Source organism: Natrix helvetica (assembly GCF_964273705.1).
Source record: "Natrix helvetica genome assembly, chromosome: 11".
Taxonomy (NCBI): domain Eukaryota; kingdom Metazoa; phylum Chordata; class Lepidosauria; order Squamata; family Natricidae; genus Natrix; species Natrix helvetica.
Window position 1 is genome coordinate 18,907,583 of NC_138562.1, and position 24,777 is coordinate 18,932,359.

At 53.1% G+C, this 24,777-nt stretch overlaps 2 protein-coding genes across 2 annotated transcripts in view; both read left to right on the forward strand.

The window, feature by feature from the left end:
* Positions 1-308: 308 nt before the first annotated feature.
* On the forward strand, positions 309-21,761 carry WDR44 (WD repeat domain 44). The gene is made up of 20 exons (XM_081964310.1): positions 309-472; positions 5,702-5,738; positions 6,812-6,889; positions 7,304-7,964; positions 8,057-8,187; positions 9,319-9,414; positions 10,358-10,494; positions 10,804-10,887; positions 11,894-12,000; positions 13,060-13,211; positions 13,320-13,458; positions 13,572-13,636; positions 14,003-14,116; positions 15,255-15,377; positions 16,061-16,252; positions 16,400-16,501; positions 17,571-17,686; positions 18,603-18,730; positions 19,443-19,574; positions 20,584-21,761. Exons 1-20 carry the CDS (start codon positions 393-395, stop codon positions 20,676-20,678), a joined length of 2,769 nt encoding a protein of 922 aa, XP_081820436.1. The 5' UTR covers positions 309-392; the 3' UTR covers positions 20,679-21,761.
* Positions 21,762-22,420: 659 nt separating this feature from the next.
* Positions 22,421-24,777, forward strand: part of DOCK11 (dedicator of cytokinesis 11) — a 64,044-nt gene continuing 61,687 nt past the window's right edge. Inside the window, exon 1 of the mRNA XM_081963741.1 lies at positions 22,421-22,706. Coding sequence (XP_081819867.1) covers positions 22,599-22,706 — 108 coding nt within the window. The 5' untranslated portion in view covers positions 22,421-22,598. The remainder of the gene's footprint in view (positions 22,707-24,777) is intronic.

Consider the following 24,777-nt stretch of genomic DNA (forward strand, 5'->3'; position numbering starts at 1 on the left):
ACGGGAAATCAGACGAAAAGTTAATCAGGGGAAAATTCAAATCCTGGCATGCCAGGAAAAGCCTCTTGCCCGCCAAGACTCGAGCTCAGATTCTTTAATTTGCTCTTTAATACCCTTGAGATGCATTAAAGTCTGTTTAGCTTCACATCGGGCTTCCAAATCCCCCCCCACACCGCCACCCGCCTAACGGCAAGCGAGTTCCCGCCCGGCAAGAGCGGCAAGCTGTATTTTCCGGACTCGTACTGCCCACCGGAAGTGGGTGGGTGGGCGCTTCCTTCTTCCGCCTGCCCAGCTGCTTCCGGCCACGCCTCCTCCGGCGGCTCTCGCGAGACTTCCTCGCGGCCCAGCCCGCTCCGCCGGTCCGCTGCAGCTGCTGCCCCGACGGCGCCGCCATGGCGTCGGACTCGGATACCGAGGAGCTCTTCTACGACGCCTCCGAGGACGTCGCCCAGCACGGCGGGAGCCCTTCGGCGTGAGTCCGCCCGGAGGAGGCAGCGGGTGGGGGGGCTGAGCCTGGAAGTCCCGGCGGCGCTTCTCTCGGGGGTGGGGGGCAGAGGAGAGCGGGCGCCCCCAACCCGCAGCTCCCCCGGCTCTCAACCCCGGCAGGCAGGAGGAGGAGGAGGAGGAGGAAGGCGGAATCCGGAACCGCAGCCCTGCAGGAGCCTCGGCTGGGATTGGCGTCGAGTCGAGCCGCTTTCCTGGCCCCCAATCCCCCCCCGCCTCCCCCCGGCCCCCTTTCCGCCCCCTTTCTCTTGCTTCTTGCCTGGGTTTCCCAATGCAAGCCCCTCCCCCCGTGGGACCCTCTGGCCAAAGAGTGGGGGCGCCCCCCCGTCTTTGCACCCTCCATCTGATACCCCCCCCATAATTTTGGCACCCCCCATATCGTCCCCTATGTTGGATAGCTATTTGTCTGAAACGGTATAGGGTTTCCTGCCTAGGCAGGGGGTTGGACTAGAAGACCTCCAAGGTCCCTTCCAACTCTACTATTGTATTGTATTGTATTGTATGTCTCCCCCCTATCTTTGCACCCTCCATCTGATACCCCCAATTTTGGCACACACCCCCATGTCCCCCCATATTCCCCGCCCCACATTTTGACACCCCCCATCTTCACCACTACTCCCATCTTTGGAATCCCCCATGTCCCCCCATCTTTGCAGCCTCCATCTGACCCCACAATCTTTGGCACCCCCCCTTACAACCTCCCATGTTCCCCCCCACCTCTTTGGCACCCCCCATATCACCCCCATCTTTGCCACCCCCACCCCATCTTTGGCATTCCCCATGTGTGTTGTCTTCGTCCTCCCCCCCCCCCGTATCTTTGGCACACCCATCTGACCCTCCGCATTTGTACCACCCCCATCTGACACCACCCCCATCTCTGGCAAGGGGGTCTCAGCCTGTGGCTGCCCTTGGCCGCCTCTTCTTGGCCTCTCTCAAAACGGGCAGGGGGGAGGGAAATGCTTTTGCACTGATATTCTGCCCCCTCCCCCTGTTTCTCCTTTGGGGTCCAACTTGGCAGCCCCCCCCCCCCCCCCAAAGCTCCCTCCACAAAAGGAACCAGCCCTTCAAGATTTTTGGCTTTCTCAGGTTTTATTGAGCACATCCTATCTGTACGAATGGAAATAAAACCAGCTCCAAATATTTCCCACGGTTTCAATGTAGTTAAAAAGAAAAGAGAACTCCCTCCCTTGTGTGGGTCACAGGTCTCCCAGTCCTATTAGGTGTCCTGGCATCTCCTCGGCAACTCCCCTCAGTCTCTGGCCAGCACCTGTTGAGATGACCTTGGTTCCCACGGGGGTGGTCAGTTGTCTGGCTTTCCAGATTCCCTCCCCCTCCCTCCCTCCCACACTGTGTGGCAATCTGAGAAACAGAAAGATGGCTGTGGCAGGCCTGATCCACTTTCCGCCTCTGCAGCAGCTGCCTTCCCTTTGCAGCCTTGGGCACCTCTTGGTCTCAGCCCTGTGATGCCCAGCTGGAGGGCACCATCCTTGCATCCAACTCGGCCCCGTGTCTCTTATGGTCCTGCTTCCCTCTTGCCCGCTTTCCATCCGTCTTCCCTTGGCTGTGTCAACTCTCTAACTTGGTATTTCTCAACCTCAGGGACTTTAAAATCTATGGACAATTTCCAGGATTCCAGAGCAGCCAGTTTTAAGAGGTGTGGACTTTCATTGGTGGAATTTCAGATTGTGTTCTAAGAGACGTGGACTTTTAACTCCCAGAATTCCCTAGCCAGCTTGGGTGGCTGGGGAATTCTGGTAGTTGAAGGCCGTAAGTCTTAAGTTGCTGCTCTGGCATTCTGGGAGTTGAAGTCCACACATCTTAAAGTTGCTGAGGTTGAGATCTGACTATTTCTTCTTCCATTTCACTCAAAACCCCCTATTTAAATCCTTATATTTCTGCTTCCCTTTTCCCTCCCACCTTTTTGTCTGCTTTTGCATGTTACACCTCTCTGGACATGAGCCCAGAATCCCTCTGTCCTTTCCCTCGGCCAGGGACCCATCAAACCCTTCTTTTTCTGTCCTTTTCCTGGTTACACTCATGTTTTCTCCAACCCAGATATATTTTTCCCAAGGATGGCAAATGACCAAATCCTGAGAAACTCACTCATTTGTCCTGTGTTAAGTCAGGTTGTTCTTGCAGGCGATTGGAAAACAGCCCGCTACTTTTGATCAACTGTTCAGAGCAAGGTGTTGACCTGATCTGGATGAATGAATTAGTCTTTATCTGCCGCTAGAAGAGTGGTGGAGGGAGTAGGTATGAGTAGCTCAGAGATGGGCCGTTTGCCCAAAGGAAAGCCCCATGTGGGTAGCTCAAAGACGGGCCCTTGTCTATCACCAGACTGCCCAAAGGAAAGCCCCACGGGGCTGAATAAGCCTCTTCCATACACAACGGTTGCTTTCAGCCTCAACAGTTCCAGGGTGCAGGAGACTGGGGGGGGGGGGGTGATTCACATTCGCTTTCATGAACCAGATTTGAAGTCAGCGTTTTTCCTCTCTCAAACCAAATTAGACCAGCAGCTAAATGCACCTTTCTGAAAACTGCAAGCAATTTTGCTCTGGCTGGTTCTTTTGCTCAAGACTTCCCTTATCTTAGACTTCGGGGCCTGCAACCTGATTCGTGGCTGATTGTCTTCCTGCTGGAAGTCGCTCCACTCATTTCTGGCCACATCTCCCTCCCTCCCTCCCTCCCTCCCTCCCCCCCTCTCTCGTCAAAACCTACAGTGCAAAGTGGGGGGGGGAAGGGACACGAAAAAGCATTTCCATCTTTTGTGCGGTCTTGAGAAGGAGGTTCAAAGGCTTGGTGGTTTTGTTTTTTTTCCTTGAAGGCACTGTTTTGTAAAATGTTGGAGGGTGTTTATAGAATTGTGTATAACTTGTAGCTTCAGCTTAACACTCTGTTTCAACTCTTTGGCTTGTTTTGTTAAAGCTGGATTTGTGTACGGTAATGTAGCCAAAAAACGTTTACGGGTCACTTGTGAAGAGAGTTCAGTGTTTAATTGGGATAGGTGGGATGCACTTTGGATGAATGCCTGGCCCGTGCATGACACATGGCTCCGTGGCTTTATAACTCTGAATGATAAAATTGTGGATTATATCATGAGCTTGAGGGCTAAGGCTTTGGTGATGTGGCAGTCACTTTATAAGGCATCTTAAGCTTCCATACCATATCTTATTTTCTTTTGACCATCGAAATAAGCGCTTGTCCTCATTTTTGGGGAGGGCTTATTATTTTTGAGGTGCAGGAGGCAGACAGCGTGGTCACCTCATGGCTGCTGCTCCGTTGCAATATTTTCAGGGAGGGCTTATTTTAGGGCTTTTGTTCAAAAGCCCAATTGGGGAGGGCTTATTTTGGGGGAAATGGGGCAGGAATGGGGTTCATTTGTGCAATATATGGAGTGCATTTGAGGCTCCATCTTCACCTGAGATATATTCTCGTACTTTTTTTCCAGGGGAAGGAATCTGTGGCTGGGTGTATATTTCTTAGGGAAACTGCCTCTGCAGTTGTAACTCAGAAATGTAGCTCTCGGTCTGCCTTTTTCACAGTTGGCCGGCCTCTGAGGAACAGATTCTCTGGACCATAAAAATGGATGCTGTCAACGAGGCAGATTCCCTTTCTGAATGTTCCCACATTCAGAAATGGGCAGGCGAAGAACGTCAAGAGAGGGAAGCCATGTTGGATGCGGCTTTAGTATTCTGGTTATTGCTTTACAAGATCGTTTCTTGGTTGAACAGAGCTTCGTAAAACAGTGGGCAGATTGGACGTCTGTGTGTGTTGTAAAAGCCTCTCTTGTTTTGCTAAAGAAGCTCCTCATCGGACAAGCCTTTACAGCATAATGGTTTCAGTCTTAAGGGCTTCTGGTTTAAGTCTACTCCGATGCACTAACGCAGAAGATGACTTATTAAGTCTGTCTGTGGCCCAACCTTCCGAGCAGAGAGAGAGAACGAGGTTGTGTCTTTTCCAATTGCGCATTTTGCGTGGCTCCTTGCCGTCTTTGGAAGGAGTCCCCTTTGGCTAACTTCTGCAGGTTCAGCCAGTTGAAGCATTAATCTGACCAAGGGATTTTCCCTTGTTGGATGACAAGGAAGTCTGCCTTTCTTAGGGCTGGCCCACTTTGGTTATCTGCCTTTCTTGGGTCTCCTTCCGTAGCCATGCTACTCCTTGTAGCTCAGAGAAACTCCCCTCTCTTGGCTGTGCTTCCCGCCCCAAAAAAGGAGGAAGGCGAAAAGCCCTTGCGTCTCCTTGCGCACAAATAAACCATCAGGGTGGTTTATGGCTGCTTTATTGCCTACCGCTGCTTTTGCCAAAGAGGCTGAGAGAAATCTAATCTCTGAAATAGCTTTTTACGGCCATCCATGCCAAAGATGAGGTCTGTGCCTCAACAGAACACTGCATTAGTCCGCATCACCTCTTGCCAGAGGCTGGGATGGCATTAGGCCTGGTCACTCTTGGGTCCGGCATCATTGGGCAATCAGAAGTCGGTCCTGGTCTCGCATCCTCATGGATGCAGCGCAGAGAAAGGTAGAAATTGTACATTCGGAGGCCGCACCGTTCTATCCCCAACAGGTGAAGGAAGCAACGGGGGCCGGCTGTGTCTTTGAGCCTGGGAGGTGACAGCCAGCTACTGTGTTTCCCCCCAAAATAAGACAGGGTCTTATTTTCTTTTGACCCCTCTGAAATAAGCCCTTGGTCTTATTTTCAGGGAGGTCTTGCTATTTTTGAGGTGCAGGAGGTGGCAAGCATGGTCACCTCATGGCTTCTGCTGTGTTGCAATATTTTCAGGGGATGGCTTATTTTAGCGCATGTGTGCAAAAGTCCAATTGGGCATATTATCCACGGAGGTCTTATTTTCAGGGAAATAAGGGAGGATGGACACCGCATGGGGCTTGGGGAAGCCAGGGGCTTCTGTTCCCCCGATCAGTGTTTGAGAGTAAAGAAGGAAGCAACTAAAATTTGGCCCAGTGGAAAACCGCCACTTCAACTGGTTGCAGTGGAAACCCTTACCGAGAAAAAAATCCAGCGAGGAATGGGGGGCTTGTGGTCAACCCAGAGGGCAGGTCATCTTCCACAGGGGCTGAGCAAGCAGGAGCCACTTCCCTTGAACCAGAGAACGAGAGCAGGAATCTTAGTTCTTAAATGGCTGGTGGGCGTTTCCTCCTCCTGGTCTTATCTGGCCCGTGTCTTTGTTTTCCTCCACTAGGTCACCAACGAAAGTCACGGGGACGTCAACGCTGAAGGTGTGTCTCTTTGTGTCAATATTTGTGCCATGCAGCAGCAGCCACCGCCTCGTGTGGGCAGCCTTTCCTCTCCCTTTGAAGGCCTCAGAACTGCATCACCCTCCTAGCTAGACAGGGCAGGGCAGCAGGTCGGGAAGGAATTGCCTGGACTTCCCTCTCTTAAAGCATATAATTCAGGCCCTCTGGCCTGCTGACTGGCAGGGGTGTGTGTGAGAAGAGCTGGGGGAGGGGGTTGTCTGTCCCTTCGAGGTAGCCAAGCTCTAAGACCAGCGGACTTCAACTCCCAGAATTCCGAGCGTGTTGACTAGGGACTTCTGGGAGTTGAAGTCCACCTGACGCAAAGCTGCCAAGATTAAGAGCCACGTCGTCGTGCGTGTCTCCTTCAATAACCAAGAAAGAAAACTCCCAGCTCCATTGTTTGTGGAATTAAAGATACCTTGACTGGTTATGAAAAGATAGCAGCGAAAGAAAAGCCAGATCTGAGCCAAAAAGGCGGCGAACAAGCACATATCAAACGTTTACCCAGCACCCTCCCCCCAAATCACCCCAACCCAATGACCAATCTGCAACTCCCAAAGGTGTCGTGTGGGGTACATCTTCAAAACCCTCATTCCGTTGGTATGCAGAGACGGTTGACTTTGACCAAGGCCAAATACAGGCCACCAGCATGCGCAGAAGATGGTGAGAACCAGACTCCCTCCTGATAACTCCTCCAGCACCATAGGTTTCCCATACCAAATAACTCAAGCCCCCTCCCTCCCCCGTTTCTATGGCAGCCGATAGCAAGCAAGCGAAGTAGAGTTGACGCAAGTTCCTAGAGCCGCCGTTCTTATCTGCCCTTGGATCCCGGGCACGAGGCGGCTCTTAACTTTCTGAGAAAAGGCAGCCGGGGCCAAGGTACTGAGCTGCCACTAGGATATCAGCCTTATCAAGGTCGGTTTTCTCCAACTTATCCTTCCGTCTGGCCAGAGGCGACAGTGCCCACTCGCCCCTGCCAGTCCCCTGCCCAGCCCAGGCACTGGATTCAAGCTCTTCTGATGGCCAGGCTGATTACCTGTGATCCTGTTTTCCAGGAGCCGGACGGAGGTTCTCTGGTGGACGAGCATGAAGGAGGGAAAGACCTGGACATCAAGCGGGACGACCCCAAAAAGGTTTGTTCCGCAGGACTTAAAATTGGCGGTGAACGGACGGCAAAAGGGCTGTCGGGTGGCTTTTTCTCATAAGCAACCGATGGGAAAGCTCTGTTTCGCCTTTGCCACCTCTTGATCCTCAAGATTGAAGTGGTTTATGTACCGTATTTTTCGGAGCACCAAGATTTTGAAGAGGCAAATTAAAAAAAAAGTTTTAGCATTCTGCAGACCTCCCAAAAACGGGTCCGTTTCTGGTAATAAAAAGGGGCATGCATAGCCTTTAGGAGGCTTATAGAGTGCTCCTGGGGGCTTATTGTTATTTTTAATTTTGTAAAATATTAAAACATAATTTTAATTATTATTTTTTTTTGCAGTAATTATTAAGCGAACTCGATGGTCTGACTGCAGTTTATTTGCTCTTTATTTGCTCTTTAGATCATCGACCACATCATAGAAGAAAGCCAGAAAGCCAATCGGCTGGAGGATGACCGCTTGGCCCCTCCCGAAAAGGAACTGACCAACCCCTCATCTCACGCAAACCCTTGGATCTCCGGAGCGGATCTCCTCCCCCACATTCCCAAACTCTTCATCGAAGAAGCCACAACACAAGGGCCCCGCGAAGCCCCCGAGGGTCTGGCCAATGGCGTGGCATCCCAGGAGGCCTCGCCGCCTTCCAGCAAAGAGGGAGCAGATCACCCCAGAGGGGAAGACACGTTCATCTCCGCAGGAAGCCCGAGCGAGAGCCGAGAGCAAAAAGCCGATGGAGGAGACCCGGCAGAGGAGGAGGAGGAGGACGAAGGCCACCAGACCGCCGACCCGAGGCAGCCAGATGGCTTCGACCAGGCCCCGTCCTCCGATCCCCCACTCCCCCAAGGCTCCTCGGCCACTGACGAGCCGCCTCCAGCCAAACCCCCCCGGCAGCTAACCATGGAGCCAGATATTGTGGCCAGCACGAAGAAGTCTGGCCCGGCCAGGCCCCCACCTCCTGTGGCCTTCCCGCCCCCCAGGCCACCACCCCCTGCCCGGCCGGCCCCCCCACCAAGGAAGAAAAAGAGCGACTCAGAAATCGAGACCGGCAAGATTCCCGGCCTGGAAGGCAAGTTTTGATTTTCTTAGCCGAATCTTCCCTGTGGGGTCCCAGTCGGTCCGCCGCCCCCCCCCCTTTCAACTCCTGTCTTTCTTCCACAGTTCCTCGGGAGCCTTTTCCCCTGGGCAGCCTCCTGACCCCCAACGCCTCCCTGGACGCCATGGCCAAAGACTCTCAGCCTTCCCTCGACCTGGCGAGCGCCACCAGCGGCGACAAAGTGGTCACTGCTCAGGTGAGAAAATGGCGAGCGGAGGTTGGCCAGAGCACACCGGTCGGGGTGGGGGGGGGGAAAGGATGTGCTTCAGCCTCGGAGAGTGGGCTTAAGGGGGGTGGGGGGCTCACCAAAAGCCTGGGGGGGGGGTGCCTCTTAGAAGAGATTAGACATTCTGTGCATGTACAAAGCCAGAATTCCAGAGGGAGAAAACGGACCACAGTCTCGCTGAAGCCAATATTTGGAGAAGGCTGTATTTGATTGGCAGGGAGGTGACAATGCCAGCATGTTCGATCTCCCCCTACCCCCCTCCAAGGGTCCTAATCTAGAGTCATGTTTTTACTATCTTGCAAATCCTGTAGATGCTCGCTCTCAAGTCAGAGGTCAGACCTTACGTGGTTGAGACTCTAGAAAGAGTGCAGAGAAGAGCAACCAGGATGATGAGGGGACTGGAGACTAAAACATAGGATGAACGCTTGCAGGAACTGGGCCTGGCTAGTCTAGGGAAGAGAAGGACCAGGGGAGGCAGGAGAGCAGTCTTCCAATATTTGGGGGGCTGCCACAGAGAGGAGGAGGTCAAGCTATTTTCAAAAGCATCTTTGAAGGCCAGAGTAGGAATAATGGATGGAAACTGAACAGGGAGAGATTCAACTTGGAAATAAGGAGAAATTTCCTGACAGTGAGAACAATCAACCAGTGGAAGAGAAGTTGCCTTCGGAAGTTGGGGGGAGCTTCATCCCTTGAGGCTTTCAAGAAGAGACTCGACTGCCATCTCTCAGAAAGGGTGTAGGGTCTCCTGCTTGGGTGTGGGGTTGGACTAGATGACCTACAAGGTCCCTTCCAACTCTGTTAATCCGTACCTGCAATTTGCATCTTGAGAAGCTTCTTCAGTTCTGGCTGAATGGAGGAGCATGGAAGGATTTGGTCAGGGGTGTTCACTTCCCTGCCTGGGGAGAATTGCAGCCTCTCTGCGAGGGGTGCAAAAATAGGAGGCCACCATATTGCAAGCCTTAAAAGGGAAGCCCCCCTTTTCTAGTTTTCTAGTCTGGCCTTTGTCCCCATCCTCTTCGCAGCACCGCAGGACAGGTGGGGAGGGGGAGGGGTCTCCCGCCTCTTTCTGATTTGCATTTCGTGCGCCTCCTGTCATTGCAGGAGAACGGGAAATCGGCGGACGGTCAGGTGGTGTTAAGTGAAGTGATTGGACCTCAGAGACCCAGATCGAACTCGGGCCGAGAACTCACAGACGAGGTAGGCCTGGTGGCCCTGGGCCATGTTGCCTTTGCGGATCAGTCCTGGCTGGTGGTGGGCTTCGGGGGGGGGGCAGGAGGGGGCTCTTCCCAGCCATGCTTCCTGCAGAGCTGTTTTCCATTGGGAGGTTTGCCATCCGAGCAGCTGGGAGCCCCTCTAGGCAAAAGGGAGCAGCTCTTTGTGGTCGCAGAAGAAAGGGCCCTTCCCCTGCAAAGGACTGGTGGCCACTCCGGTTTGCCCCTTCAATGCATCTTGACCCAAATCCATCTTGTTGTGGACTGCCGGCGGCCAGTGGAGCTGGCAGTAGAATCAGACAGTGAGGAGGTTGGGGAGGAACAGGGGCCAGTCCTGGGGTTTGAGGAGAGCTCAGATGAGGGCTCTGCGTCGGAGGCAGAGAAGGAGTTAAACAGCAGTGAGGCAGAAGAACAGCTGGAGCCTGTTCCCAGTGTGAGCACGCACAGAGCTGCCAGGAGACATGAACAACTAAGAAAGAGGGTCGACTTGGGAATAAAGCCACACCTCAGAGGTGATTGGCCCTCCCATAGGAAACAAAAGAGGAGTGAATGGGGAGGGGGCTTTTGAAGGAAACAATTTGTTCCTTTAGTCGTTTCAAGAGTGGAAAGTTCTGTTTGTGACTATAAGGGACTCTGTGCCAAGTTTTGCCTTACCCTGCATTTGGGAAATAGTTATCTGGCAACTCTCCGAGCGAGATAAGGTTCGTGTGGATAAATATTCCTCTGAAAGACTGTTTGCCAAGCCTTACTGACTGTGAATGAAAGGAATTCACAGTCGTGTCAATAAAAGAGGTTTTGCCAGGACCAAGAGTCTGCTTCTTGCTCGTTAAGGAAGACTGGGTCAGAACACATCTCTATCCCTCGACTGCCACCGTGGAAGAATCCAAAAAGATGAAGCTCACCGCTGTCTCTCCTGCCCTTCCCTGTAGGAAATCCTGGCCAGCGTCATGATCAAGAACCTGGACACGGGCGAGGAGATACCCCTGAGCCTGGCGGAGGAAAAGCTGCCCACGGGCATCAACCCCCTGACGCTGCATATCATGCGGCGGACGAAGGAATACGTCAGGTACAGAGCCAGAGCGGGGATGCCCACTGCCCATTTCTCTTGCTTGCGCCTCTCAGCAGCTGCCCCCAAGCACGAATGCGGCTGCAAGGAGGCGCATGAGCCACAAAGCCACAGCTCTTCGGGGCTCCTGGTACTGCTCGCCGCAGCCAAGAAGGGCTGAAGGTCAGCAGTGGCCTCCTTCGGTGCCTCCGAAGGGTGAGCCTGGCACACCACAGGGCACTCTTCCTCTTCGATGCCCCAAAGATTTTGGGTCCTCGTTTATCTAACACTGAACCTTCCCCCCCACCCTTTCCCGGTTGCCTTGCACAGTAACGACGGCGCACAGTCGGACGATGAAGACAAAATGCAGCTGCAGCAGAGCGACACCGACGGGGGCCGCTTGAAACAAAAAACGTGAGGCTCTTTGGGTGAAAGGTGGGGAGGGGTGTCTGCTCTGTCCTTTTTATTAGTGGGGTTTGGGGGGAAATCAGGATTGACCGAAAGGGCTTCAGCCTGCAAACCAGGACACCCGTTTTCAGGGATGTTTTTTGCTCCTCCCATTTCTGTCCTCTTTCTCGGAGATTTCTGGAAGGTCCCTGTTGTGGCCTCCCAGAGGCCAGCAGAGCTTGTAGCAGATTCGGACAGTGAGGAGGTTGGGGAGGAACCTGGGCCAGTCCTGGAGTCTGGGGAAGGCTCTGAGGAAGGCTCTGTGTCAGAGGCAGAGAGGGGGCCAGGGCCGTATGCCAATATTCAGCTGCCTTCGGAGTCAGATATCGGTGGGGCAGAGGAAGAGCTGGAGCCTGTTCCCAGTGTGCGCATGTGCAGAATTGCCAGACGAAGGGAACAGCTAAAGAACAGGGGTCGACTTGGGAGTAAGGCCACAGGTGGACAATGAATGGCCCCTCCCAGAGGAAGTAAAAGAGGAGCGAAAGGGGAGTGGAGTTTGCAGGAGACCATTAATTCGCTTAATTGGTTCGTGACTCTCCGAGACTCCTTGCCAAGTTCTGCAGGTATCAGCCTGGCAGCTCTCCAAGCCAGATAAGGTCTGTGACCGTAAATCCTCCCTTGAAAGACTTTGCTGGAGGTGACTGAGCAGAATTCACAGCCTACGTCAGAACAGTCCCCCCAATTTTCTCAGGGACGCAAGGCTACCAGCCAGACTTCTCCCCAAACCCCGCCTTGAGCTTCCAAAGCAATCACGGACTAGTCCCATGGCAGAGAAGTCGGGCTTCAAGGTTTTCGGTCTGAATCCCTCCAGATGTAGCTTTGCCCCACAAGCCCTTCCATTAAACAGGCTGAAGAGGCGTGGGTGGCGTGGGGAACGTTGCACGGGGGCCTCCGAAAGGAGCGTAGCTGTCGGAGATCTTGGCCGACCAAAACACCCGGCCAAGGAAGTTTTTCTTTTCTCGGTCTTTCGAAGGACGCAGCTGAAGAAGTTCCTGGGCAAATCAGTCAAGAGGGCTCGGCATCTGGCCGAAGAGTACGGAGAACGGGCCGTCAACAAAGTAAAGAGCGTCCGAGACGAAGGTGGGTGAGGCAGGGAATCAGGGGTGGAGGGAGGGGGAGCATCTCCTGAATCCTAAAGGGGGGGGGCTGAATTTATGAGCTCCGCTGCCTTTGTTCGATAAGGACCCCACCCCTTCCGGTGGCTGCGCAGAGGAGACCATCTTACCCAAAGTCTGTAGGAATGACTCAAACCTTGCCAGAAGGGCCCACCGCTGGTTTTGCAAGCCAACCTCCCACTCCCACATCTCCCGGTGTTTTACCCTTGGCATTCCTGGGTCAAAATGGAAGTCAAAGCAAGGAAAAGCCCCCCCCCCCCCCCCCCTTGGCACAGAACAGCTTCCATGCCCGCCTCGCCATTTCTTTGCATCCAAAGGTGCTGTTTAAAGGCAGAATGATTGAGGAATTCTGGGGTTTGGGTTTTCATTCTTGCCAGCGACATTATGAGAGGGCCACGTTCATTTACTGATTAGCCTTTAGGACACAACATACAAGGTTCAAACATGAATTACCGATAAAAGTTCTAGGCAAACAATTTAAAACAAGAACAGGGTAAAAATGCAATAGTTACCGTATTTTTCGGAGTATAGGACGCACCTTTTTCAACCAAAAAAGAGGGTGACAATCTGGGTGCGTCTTATACACTGAATAGAAGCATTTTTGGCCTCCTGAACCCCCCCCCCCCTTTGCAAAAATGGCCGTGCAGAGCCTTTAGGAGGCTTATAGAGTGCTCCTGGGGGCTGGGGAGGACAGAAATGAGCAAAAAATGGGCTGCTTTTTCTCATTCCCCCCCCCCCCCCAGCCCTCAGGAGCACTCTATAAGCCTCCTAAAGGTTGTGCATGCCATTTTTTTGACAAAAAACGGGCCGTTTTTGGAAGGTCTGCTGAGTGCAAAAACTTTTTTTTTTAATTCGCCTCTTCAAAATCTTGGTGCATCTTATACTCCGAAAAATGCAGTATAGGATAAAATACAATCATTTGATACATAAATATGTCAAAGAGAAGGCGTATCCTCACCTCTCTCTCTCTCTCTCTCTCTCTCTCTCTCTCTCTCTCTCTCTCTCTCTCTTTTTTTTTTCTCAGTCTTCCACACGGATCAAGACGACCCGTCGTCCAGCGATGACGAGGGCATGCCGTACACCCGGCCGGTGAAATTCAAAGCCGCCCACGGCTTCAAGGGGCCGTACGACTTCGAGCAAGTGAAAGTCGTGCAGGATCTCAGCGGGGAGCACATGGTGAGCTGCGCCACCACCTCCCCCGGTGGTCTGGCCAGAGGGGCTGTGCGCGTGTTCCATCCTTTGAGCGCAGGGTCTCCTTAAACCCAAGTTTGCCTTTTCGGACAGGGGGCCGTCTGGACCATGAAGTTTTCGCACTGCGGCCGGCTGCTGGCCTCTGCGGGCCAGGACAATCTCGTGCGCATCTGGGTGCTGAAGACGGCGTTTGATTATTTCAACAACATGAGGATGAAGTACAACTCGGAAGGTGCCGCCCTCTTCTGCTTGGGCAGCGGGGCAGCCGAGCTCACCTGGAGCAGGGAGCGGGGGGTGGTCCTTCCGAGGAGCCCTTTTCAGCTGGTCTCCTGTCTTGCCTTCCAGGCCGCGTCTCCCCCTCCCCGTCCCAAGAAAGTTTGAACTCGGCCAAGTCGGATAACGATATGGGGGTGAGTCGGGTGGCTCCCTGGAGTTTCCTATCCTTCAGTGTTTCTCCTGCATGCTCGAAAGAGCTCTTTGCAGCCCCCACGGTAGCCAGCAGGAGGGGGGTCAGCTTGCCTATGCTGGCTGGGGAGTTCTAGGAGTTGAAGCCCACCCCTCTTAAAGCGGCCAAGGACTGAGAAAACAGAGAGAGGAATGGCTTCAAAATATCCACCGCCACTTTTCCTCCTCCTAGTTGTAAATCAGTTTTCCTTGGTGGGAACAACCAGGAATTGGGATGGGGTGGGTGGGGGGGAGTAGGCTGCTCTCCCTGCTTGCATCCAGGAAGAGGAGGTGGGAGGGCTTCCTGTCATCCTTTGAAACCTGCTTTCCAGGTGTGCAGTGGGACCGACGAAGAGCCCGACGACAAGAGCACACCGTTTCGGCAGCGGCCGTTCTGCAAATACAAAGGACACACGGCGGATCTCCTGGATTTGTCCTGGTCGAAAGTAAGGGATCCCATTTCCTCCGGCTGTTTAAGTTTTAAAGCAGTTGTGATCTGGCGGAGTGCTGGGGGGTGGGGGGCGGGGGGGAAACCGCGCTTCTGCTCCTTCCTGAAGAAAACCAGCAAAAGAGCTCTAAAATCCTGACCGGGCTCCCTCCCTTTTTGCCAAAGAAGAGGGGGAGGAGAGGTCAAAAATGTCCCACTGTGGTTTTCCTTCCAACCCTGATTCATTTGGGGGGGATTCCAAAACCAGATTGGGATCTTCCCTTTCTCAGTTATCTGTCTCCCGTTATTATACAATAGAATAGCAGAGTTGGAAGGGACCTTGGAGGTCTTCTAGTCCAACCCCCTGCCTAGGCAGGAAATCCTATACCATTTCAGACAAATGGCTATCCAACATCTTCTTAAAGACTTCCAGTGTTGGGGCATTCACAACTTCTGGAGGCAACTTCTGTTCCACTGATTAATTGTTCTCACTGTCAGGAAGTTTCTCCTCAGTTGTAAGTTGCTTCTCTCCTTGATTAGTTTCCACCCATTGCTTATTAGCGCAGATGAAATCTTATTTCGCTCCTGCGTTTCTTTGGCTGGGGCCACAAGCATTCAGGGGCCCATCCTCCACTCCTGTGAGGGAGAAGGGTTTTTTTAAAAAAATAAAAAGTTTTTTTCATTTTTAGTCTCATACATACATTTACAGGTATGCAGTCTCATAATTATTATATTTTAACCCTTTTAACCATTCATTTTTCCATATACAAAATTAAGATATGCAATCGAGATTGCTTTGCTTACCATTGCTACCCTATATTTTCTTTCCTTTTCTCCCTCCCTCCCTTCTCTCCTTTCTTCTTTCCTCTTCTCCTTTCCCTTTCCTTCTTCCCCTTCCTCTCCCCTACTCCTCTTTCCCCCTTCATAGCCTCTCCTCCTTCTCCCTATCCCTCCCAGTCTTCCTCTCCTTTCCTCTTTCTTCTTTCCCTGTCCTTCCCTCTCCTCCTCTCCTCTTCCTCTCTTCCTTTCCTCTTGTTGTGGTTGCCCATTTTCCTCTTCCTCCTGTGAGGGAGGAGTTTGATAGATACATAAATAAGGTCCTCCTGTAGTTTGGGCACCCCAGAAATCAACCCCTCTGCCTGCTTCCTGTTCCGCAGAATTACTTCCTGCTCTCCTCGTCCATGGATAAGACTGTCCGGCTCTGGCACATATCCCGGCGGGAATGCCTCTGCTGCTTCCAGCACATCGACTTTGTCACTGCGATCGCCTTCCATCCCAGGGTCAGTGGCGCCTCCCCCCCCCCTTTCTTTAATTTTATGATACATTTTCAACCCACTTTGCACGGAAAGCAGGTGCTTGTACACCCTGAGAGGGAAGGGGAGAGATCCAGCATTCCCAAATGTGGAGGAAGGACACCCCGGGCACCGTCTTGGGCCCCGGATTGTCCTCCGGCAGCTGCCAAGATGCCTCTCCCTGGTCGATATCCCGGGTTCTGAGTTGAAAAGGGGTCAGGGTTCCAAGTAGCATCCAAAAGTAAATCCGAGTCCGAGGCAAAGGATTCCTCAAAGTTCCAATTAATGAAGAGAGCCATGTTGGCACATCTGGGAAAACTCGAATCTGAAAGCTTCCCGGTTTCCCCCACCCAGTTGAAAGTTCAAGATCTTATACACACAAGTCCATCCCATGGTCCAATCTCCTACTGTCATGCTGGCAGCTTCCACCCATCCAGTTCCGGTCAGGTGCAGAGGTGCAAAGACAAAGGATGACCTTGGCTTTCTAGAAAGAATGTTGTTATGGCTACATATAATCTAACTCCGTGTAATCCCCCCTCCCGTTTTCCCACTATAGAAAAGGCATAGCAGAATAGTAGAAAGTGTGGCAGGCTAGAGATCCAAAAGAAAGCTGCAGGCCTGACAAGGGCTCTTCTGCCCCCCCCCCCCACCTCTTTTTTTTTTTTTTTTAGGATGACAGATACTTCTTAAGCGGCTCGCTGGACGGGAAGCTTCGGCTCTGGAACATCCCTGACAAAAAAGTGGCCCTTTGGAACGAGGTGGACGGACAGACCAAGCTGATCACCGCGGCAAACTTTTGCCAGAATGGCAAATACGCCGTGATTGGCACCTACGACGGGCGGTGTATCTTCTACGACACAGAGGTGAGCCCCCTGGGACCCCAGCTTTCAGCCCCTGCTGACCCCCTGGCTTTCCCCTTGAGATCTCCGCAGGGGCCCCCTCCGTCTCCATGGCCATGGTCCTTTCCTGAATCTTCTTTTTCTCCCTTCTTCTCCCGTGTTTCTCTTTAGCATCTCAAGTATCACACTCAAATCCACGTCAGGTCGACCAGAGGACGGAATCGAGTGGGGAGGAAGATCACGGGGATCGAGCCCCTGCCGGGTGAAAACAAGGTAGCGACAGGCTAGGCTGAGTCTCAGGGTGCGACCTGTGGGAGGGGATTGACATGCCCAGGTGGTTTCAGCTCATACGCCCACCGTCACAAGCGGGAGTCACCAAGCCTTCCAAAGCCCGTGACTTTCCAAAGGAATTGGGGCCATCAGTCTGAGGAGAGATATTACAACGTTTAAAACACAGGTCAGTCTGAAGGCTTCTGGCTTGTTTTTGTCTGCAAGCTAATGTCCATCCCGCTTACTGAATTAGCCAAGAAAGGTTCCTGGTTCATTCCCCCTCCCTCCTCCTCCAAGAGGGGTTGCCACAAAGAAGAGGGAGTCAAGCTATTCTCCAAAGCACCTGAGGGCAGGACAAGAAGCAATAGGTGGAAACTAATCAAGGAAAGAAGCAACTTAGAACCGAGGAGAAACTTCCTGACAGTTAGAACAATTAATCAGTGGAACAGAAGTTGCCTCCAGAAGTTGTGAATGCCCCAACACTGGAAGTCTTTAAGAAGATGTTGGATAGCCATTTGCCTGAAACAGTATAGGGTTTCCTGCCTAGGCAGGGGGTTGGACTAGAAGACCTCCAAGGTCCCTTCCAACTCTGCTATTGTATTGTAAAAGAGTATATGGAGAACAAAGCAGTTACAGAGCAGAGCAGGTAGAATCTGTTGGCTTGGCATGAAAACGATGCAATAAACTTCCCCTCTTTTCCCCTGGTCACCTCATCCTCCACGCTGTCAGTCAATGCCCAATGAAAAGTCCTCTGGTTGTTTTGGAAAAAGGACCCTGCCTTCGCGCCTTTCCCATCTCCGTCCGCATGCCTTGGCCTGACCTCGTGCTCAATTGGTGCTCCTCACAGTCGGGGCCGGCTCTGCTCCAAACCCAACCCACCCCGAATCCCCCTCATTCCAATCTCTTCCCCCTCTCCCACCGTTGCCAACGTCAGGCTGGCAAAAGATGCGGTGCGAAGCAAGCGAGCAGAATTGACAGCTAATCCCAGGGGTTGGCCCAGGACAGCATCTGCCGCCAGTCTGGATCAAAAAGGTGCCAGCCCTTGAACGAAAACGCCTCCTTGCCTCAATAGATCCTGGTGACCTCCAACGACTCGCGCATCAGGCTGTACGATCTGCGGGACCTGTCTCTTTCCATGAAGTACAAGGGCTACGTCAACAGCAGCAGCCAGATCAAAGCCAGCTTCAGGTGAGGAAGGGAGCAGGGAGGTTCAGAGCTCCTGGCCGAAGGGCAGGATGAACATGTCCTAAATTCGGAGCTCGGGACCGGCTCCCCTTGACGGGGCTTCCCCTGAGGCGGGGCTTGGGCAGGCGGAACGTGATCTGGAAGTGAAAGGGGCCTGTCAGAATATTCATGAGCTGGCAGAGACATGGGAACAAGGTAGCCAATGAACAGGGCTTAGTAACAAGGTCAGCCAATGGGAGGCTGAGACAGATTGGAGCCTGGCTGTGGTTTAGCCCTGCAGCTCTTGAGTGCTGTGCTGAGAATTGAAACTGAAACTAGTCTGTCTGCAACTCTGAACTGGAACAAAACGGTTGTCAGCGTTCCAAATATCATGCAGAATTAAATCAGAGTCCACGGCAGAGCTATCCTTAAAGTTCCAATTTAATAAGGCAGGCATGTTGGCAACCAACTGTGGAATCCCAAATCTCAAAGCTTCCTGGGATTCCACCCAGTTGAAAGTTCATGATCTTTTCCCCACACCCATAAATCCATCCACATGGTCCAATCTTCTACGGCCACGCTGGCATCTCCACCCAGCTAGTTCCGGTCAGGTGCAGAGGTGAAGGGACAAAAGATGACCTTGGGCTTCTAGAAAAGAATGACAACAACACTTTCCACAATTCTACTCCTTTCTATTCCCCGCTCCCAATTACTACACTAATGGAACAGTATAGGAAAATAAGAGAGAGTGTGGCAGGCCAAAAATCCTAAAAGGAATAAAACTGTTCTCTCCTCGTTGGTATTGTGTGTGTGTGTGTGTGTGTGTGTGTGTGTGTGTGTGCGAGTGAGTTAATGAATCAGTTATCCGTGTGTTCTTTCTGGATTTGATTTTTGCAACAAACTCTGACAGGGTCTCCTCTCTCCCTCCCTCCCTCCCCAGCCACGACTTCACCTACATCGTGAGCGGCTCGGAAGACAAGTACGTCTACATCTGGAGCACCTACCATGACTTGAGCAAATTCTCCTCCGTCAGGAGAGATCGCAATGACTTCTGGGAGGGGGTCAAAGGTAAAGCAGAGGTGCCCTCCCCTCCTCCCCCCCCCCCCAATGCGCTCTGGGGAAGGGTGGGTTTTAGGTGTCCTAGGTATTGGTCTAGGACAGCTGGAGGCAGCTGGACCATCCCTGTCCTCAAGAAACAGGTGGCAACCCTCGGCTTGTAAAATCCAGAGGTGGAACCAGCTGGTGGGAGGGGGAGGGGTGGAGAGGGGTGTATTTGGAGAAAGAGGAGCTGCAGTGTTATTCTGTATGTGTGTGAATTTCCTGGAGAAGCTAAATAGCCACTTAAAGTACCTCTTGAGTTGCCCTCGAGGTCAAAAGCTTTCTTAGAGGATGTACTGAATAAAATCCCCATACAGAAAAAGAACACATCTCTCTCTCTCTCTCTCTCTCTCTCTCTCTCTCTCTCTCTCTCTCTCTCTCTCATTCTCTCTCTCATTCTCTCTCTCATTCTCTCTCTCTCTCTCTCTCTCATTCTCTCTCTCATTCTCTCTCTCATTCTCTCTCTCATTCTCTCTCTCTCTCTCTCTCTCTCTCTCTCTCCCTCTCTCTCTCTCTCATTCTCTCTCTCTCTCTCTCTCTCTCTCTCTCATTCTCTCTCTCATTCTCTCCCTCTCTCTCTCTCCCTCATTCTCTCTGGGTTTTTTTTTTCTCTCTCTCTCTCTCCCCTCCCCTCCTGTCTTCCCTCGGAGAACGCTCCTCACCGGCTTCCTTCTCTTTCTAGCGCACAATGCTGTGGTCACCTCCGCCATTTTCGCCCCGAACCCCAGCCTGATGGTCTCCTCCGAAACACCTGAGAAGCCCCCAGGAGAAAGCAAAAGCGAAGATTCAGAGGCTGCAGACCCCATTCCTTCTGGTGGGTGTCCAGAGTGTCCTTCTCTGGCTCAGGGTCTCCTCCAGCTCCCCCCAACTTCCCAGTTAGCAAAGCTTTCCCTGAAGTGGCTCCCACAAACACGGACCCACAAGGCCAGGCAGCCCCACTGTTTTTAGCCCCTGCAGCTTCTGATCGCCTCCCCCTCCCAGCCACTGGGGCCGGAGATGTTAAATAAGGTCGGGGAGAGGACCACGTCCGCTGGCACCCCAAAAAGTAGCCTGAACCCCAAACCCCGCATCAACGCCGACTGGAACTGACGCCAAAGGAAGGAGGGGAACTAGCACAGCTCAGGGCCTCCTGTCTCTAATTCGGTCCAGGGGGATTTTATGATGGGTGGGATTGAAGGCCGCTAATTGTGTGTGGTGGGGAGAAAGAAAATCTCACCAAAATAAGTGGGGTTCCCCCCCGCCCCCGCCCCCCCCCCCCCGATGAAACCAGAAGAAAAGGGCAAGCAGGTCTACCCAATTATGGGACAGAGCGTTCCGCTTTCGCCTTTCAGCCCCAATCCAGGAGCCTCTGCAGGCAGACGCTTTTGCGGCAAACTCTCTTTGTGCTGAATTTATGTTTTACCAACAATGAAATAAAGGGAGTAGCCCGGGTTCAAATCCCAGAAAGGGTAGGGCTAGCTGGCGAGAGCTAAACAACTTGAAATCAATCTGTAGTAGATTGATGCCCTTATTTCTTTGTCGGTAAAATATAAATTCAACACAAAAATCTCACCATCGTGCTTCTCCAAAATCCAGGGAGGAAAATAGAAAACCCGGCCACACCTACACCCCCCCACCCCACCCCCCCAGCTTTTGTTTTGCATCATGTGTGGATGTGGGGGGGGGGTGTCCCTCTCTCTCCTAGGTCTTGTCCCCCCCCCCTCTTCTGTCCCTCGTCTCTAATCCCGAGCAGAATTAGAGGACCGAACGAGGGTCTTTTGCAAGCTGTCCCCCTCCCCTCCTCTGCTCCCTCTTTTCTAAAACTCTGCCTTCTGTCTTTTAAGGCGCCTTGAAGGCAGACCACACCGAGGTGCTTCTCTCAGCCGATTTCACCGGAGCCATCAAAGTCTTTATCAACAAGAAGAAAAATCTCTCTTGAAGAGCCGCCGGGTAACTCCCTATCCTGGCCTTCATGGTACCCGGGTGTGAATCGTGTGCTTGGTGATGCAGCGTATAACCTTGCGCTGGAGGCTGGCTTAGCGTTCAATTCCTTCGTTTAAGGCTGATGCACTTGGAGCTCCTGAAAAAGCAGCCCCTCTCTCTCCCTCTCTTCCCCTCCTCTTAAAGCCCCCCCCTCCACTCCCCACCGCTTTTTAGATTAGAAAGGGAAGAGTGGCCCAGCAGCCTCTCTCAAAACGAGAAAACCCAGCCTTTGCGATTTCCAAATAATTCTGCTGCTATGTCGATGCGCCGGACACGGAATAATCTTGCACGAAAAGTACGGCGAGACATTCGCGCGCAGAGATGTTCCTTCCGGGGGTCGCCCAGGAACAGTTTTGCACAGGTGAAAATTTAGTTGATTCCGTGGCCGCCACAACCTCCTGCCCCCCCCCCCCCATACTTTGCAATTGCACAAAGTCAATGCCCTCCCTGCCCCGGAATCCCGCCCTCTGCAAAAAGCGGATCTATTTTTTTAATTTCCCGTAACCGAGCTGCATTTCTGGCCAAACCTTTTAAGTTCCGTGAGATCGATCCTCTTTTCGAATCCTGACCCCGCAGATGGATTAGCGGCAACCTCGTTTCGGTGTTTTATAACGTGGACTTCTGTGGTCTTCTCACTGTTGTGCCCCTCGATTTTGTTCTGTTCCCTTTTTTTGCACACACGAGCACAATATTTCTACGAAAGAGTTTCTCATTCCTTAATCCCAGGCACAGGGGGATAGTATGCTCACTTTAAAGAAACTTAAAAGCTGCATTAGGAACAATTCTTGTATTTTACAAACGATGTAAAATAAAAACTGTTTACATATTTTTAAAAAAAGATATTGTAGTTTTAAGTTTTGTTTTTGTTATCCTTGTTTAGAGTTAAAACTGAATTTCCAAGGCTTTGTAAATATTTGTAAAACAACCAATGACGCAACCTTTTCCGCAGGGGGGAGGGGGGGAAACCTGCAAGAAAGGTTGTTGAGGGTAGCAGCTGCTTAAGAAAACAAAGGATGTGTTATTAAAAATGGGTCACACTGAGAAAAATGTTGGTGTTTGTATTTATTTATTTTTAATCTCTCTCACACACACTAGAGAGCGGGATGAAGGTTTCTGCTTGGCCCCAAGTTGGTCCATTTTGTTCCGTGTTTTCCATCCCCCACAACTTCTGAGGGTCTTTTTCAGGTTTTTCCAAAAGGCATCACCTCAGGTCCAACCTGAGCAGAAGGCATGCCCAACCCCTCTGTCCCAAAATGAGCCACACCTGCCCTTGCAGCCTCTGGACAGAAGCACCTGCCGGACTTTTTTGGGGGGGCGCCCCACTTGCCCCTGGAGACCCTCGCGGGAGTCCCGGCTTTCAGGAGCAGGGAAGGGGCGGGGGTCTCCTGCCTTGCAGCCCCCTGCCCTGTCGTCTCTTCCGCGGCCCCTTTGGGGCTCCCGCCGCCCGTCTCGTCCCCGAAATCTGCTGTTCCACTTGGAGACCCCCCCCTTGGAAGAGTGGGGACGTCGGGGGGGAGGTGGAGCCTCTAACTGCAATGGGGAGGGGTCGCCCGGACCCTGAAAGGCAGCTGAGCGCGGGACTCCCGGCGGGAGAGGGAGGAGCGGAGCCCCACCTGGCCGGGCGCCCCTTCCCCTCTCCGCCCCTCCCTCCCCGCGGGACCCCCGCCCTGCCGCGGGGACTGCAACGCCCATCGTTCCCGCCCCGCGGAGCCCAGCCGCCAAGCGGGGCGGAGTAGGGCGCTTTCTCTGCGCGCGGGGCAGCGGCGGAGCTCCGGCCGGGCGAGGCAGGCAGGCAGGGGGCGCTCGGAGCCCTCCGCCCGCAGCAGCCCCGCCGCGCCCCGCCCGGCTCTGCCTTTGTCCCGCGGGCTACCCGGCCATGGCCGCGGCGGAGGTGCGCAAGTTCACCAAGCGGCTGAGCAAGCCGGGCACGGCGGCCGAGCTGCGGCACAGCGTCTCCGAGGCGGTGCGGAGCTCCCCGGCGCAGGTGAGGCGGGACCGGGCGGGGAGGAGGAGGAGACCCAGAGGCGCTCTGGACGTGCCCAGAGGCGCCCTCGACCGCGGCTGGACGGGAGGGGGCTGCAGGGCGCCCTGCCCGCCTCTCCTCACCCACCCCCAAGAAGGAGGGAGGGGAGAGGCAGCGCCGCGGATGCCCCGAGGACCCCTCCCCTTCTTTGTCAACCCCACCAGCTCTCTCTCCCCCATGTTGGAAGGCCCCCCCGCCCCTCCCCGCGAGCTTTCCTAGGATCCCTCCTTCCCCCCAGTGCCTCCGCCCCCCCCCATCTCTTGGACCCCTTCCTGGGCATCGGAGGGGCTGAGCATCCAGGAGCCACAGGGATCTGGAAAGTCACACGCACACGCACACACTCACTCTGTCTTCCTGGAAGCTGTGGCAATCTGGAGCAAGCCCCCCCCCTCCACTCCCCACCCCAGAGGCCTCCATCCAGCTGGGCAAAGCCAGCATCCTGGACTCCCAGTGAATGGGGGAGTGGTCCAGCAGGGCATCTCTTCTCATGCACCTGCTAACGCCCCCCCCCTCCCCTTTCACTCCTACCTGCAGCATCTGATGCTGCTTTGGAAAGCTCCCCCCTCCCTTTGCTCCTCACTGACACGTGGCAAGTTTGGGGAGGGGAGGCCGCCCCCCACCCCTCAAATATCCAATGAAACCAAGTGCCTGGAAGGGCCTTAAGAGCAGAGACGCCAAGGCTGCCAGAGGAGGCCCAGTCACGAGGAGGCTCCGTTTAGGCTGAGTTCCTGCGAAAGCCAAGTCTCTTGCAGCTTTGCCAGGCAGGAAATGAAAAACGTCGCCCCCAGCTGCCCCGGGGGTTGGTTTTTGGCGGTGCCATCTTCGGAAGCACTTGCGAAGGGCAGCAGTTTCTTTCTTCCAAAACATCCAGAGCAGAATTCAGAGCAGGAGAGCAGCAGGGAAATATTTTCTAAAAGGGATGCCAGGACGTGGGTTGGGAAGTCTTGGGTAATGGTGGTTGTTTTCCTTTGTTCGAAGAGCCCCTTCTGCTCTTAGACGGGTTGTCTGCAAGGATTGGGCACCCTCTGCCCCCCCCCCCAGTTTTCCTGCTCTGAACGCGCCAGAGAGCCTATGTCCATGTGCAGAGAGCGTTTAGCATCTTCGTCTGGCAGAGAGTCAGGGCCTGACTGAGCTCCTAGGAGCCGAGAGACAGATGGTAACATGCCCCTGGGGTGCCCAGCAGATGCTATGAAAGAAACTCCTCTTGAGGAGGAGTTCCTATGAATTTGGGCTTCATTGAAGGGGATTTAAGCAAAGCTAAACTTAGGTTTCAACCCAACTTGGTGGGGCAGCCGCTTGCAAACTTGACATAGGGGTGGGGGGGTCAGATGGTGCGTCTTTGGCCTTGCGGTTGGTCACTCCCCCCCCCTTCTGATAAAATCATTCGAAAACAACAGATGGCTCCCCAAGAACGTAGCCAAGCTAGCCAGCTACCTACCTGCTTAAGAGTTGTAATTGATAAATCTGTCTTTGGGCAACTTTTCCCAACAGAATCAAGTATTTTTAGATGAACTGTCCAGCACAGTCCTAAGAGAGGATGGGTTTCGAACGTGGTTTATTTAAACAAACTGAAAGCAGCTCAAATGAAGAGTGGGGGGGTGTCTTGCTTGTTTGCACCAATGCGAAATAAAATGCTTTCTTTTTTAAAAAAAATGGGGTCTTTCTAGAATGTAGGCCAGTCGGTTGAAATCAAATCAAAGCACAATCTACAACTTTGCGTCCCAAACCTGGCAGTTTTAAGCACTTTAGACTTCAACTCCCAGAATTCCCCAGCCCAGAATGAAATGGGAGGTCCTTAAGCTTTTTCCTCCGCCTTAAAATGATGGGCTTTGGAGTCCTTTGGAAATAACCAGCGGCTGGAAGGAAGAATTGCTTTGTTTTGGGGAGGGATCCGGGAGAGAGATCCTAGGCGGGGTGCAGTTTGTCTTGCTCTCCCATAACAGAAACAGATGTGGCATGGTTCGAAAACAGATGCTGGCATTGCATTGGCCACAATTAACATTTGGATCAGCTTGAACACACGTATATAGAA

What these genes read in the sequence shown, in the direction of transcription:
- WDR44 (XM_081964310.1), top strand. Translation starts at nt 393, where the DNA reads ATGGCGTCGGACTCGGATACCGAGGAGCTCTTCTACGACGCCTCCGAG. An exon ending in GCCGAGAACTCACAGACGAG is followed by an intron (nt 9,415 to 10,357) that starts GTAGGCCTGGTG and finishes CCTTCCCTGTAG; the next exon opens with GAAATCCTGGCCAGCGTCAT. An exon ending in AGTCGGATAACGATATGGGG is followed by an intron (nt 13,637 to 14,002) that starts GTGAGTCGGGTG and finishes CCTGCTTTCCAG; the next exon opens with GTGTGCAGTGGGACCGACGA.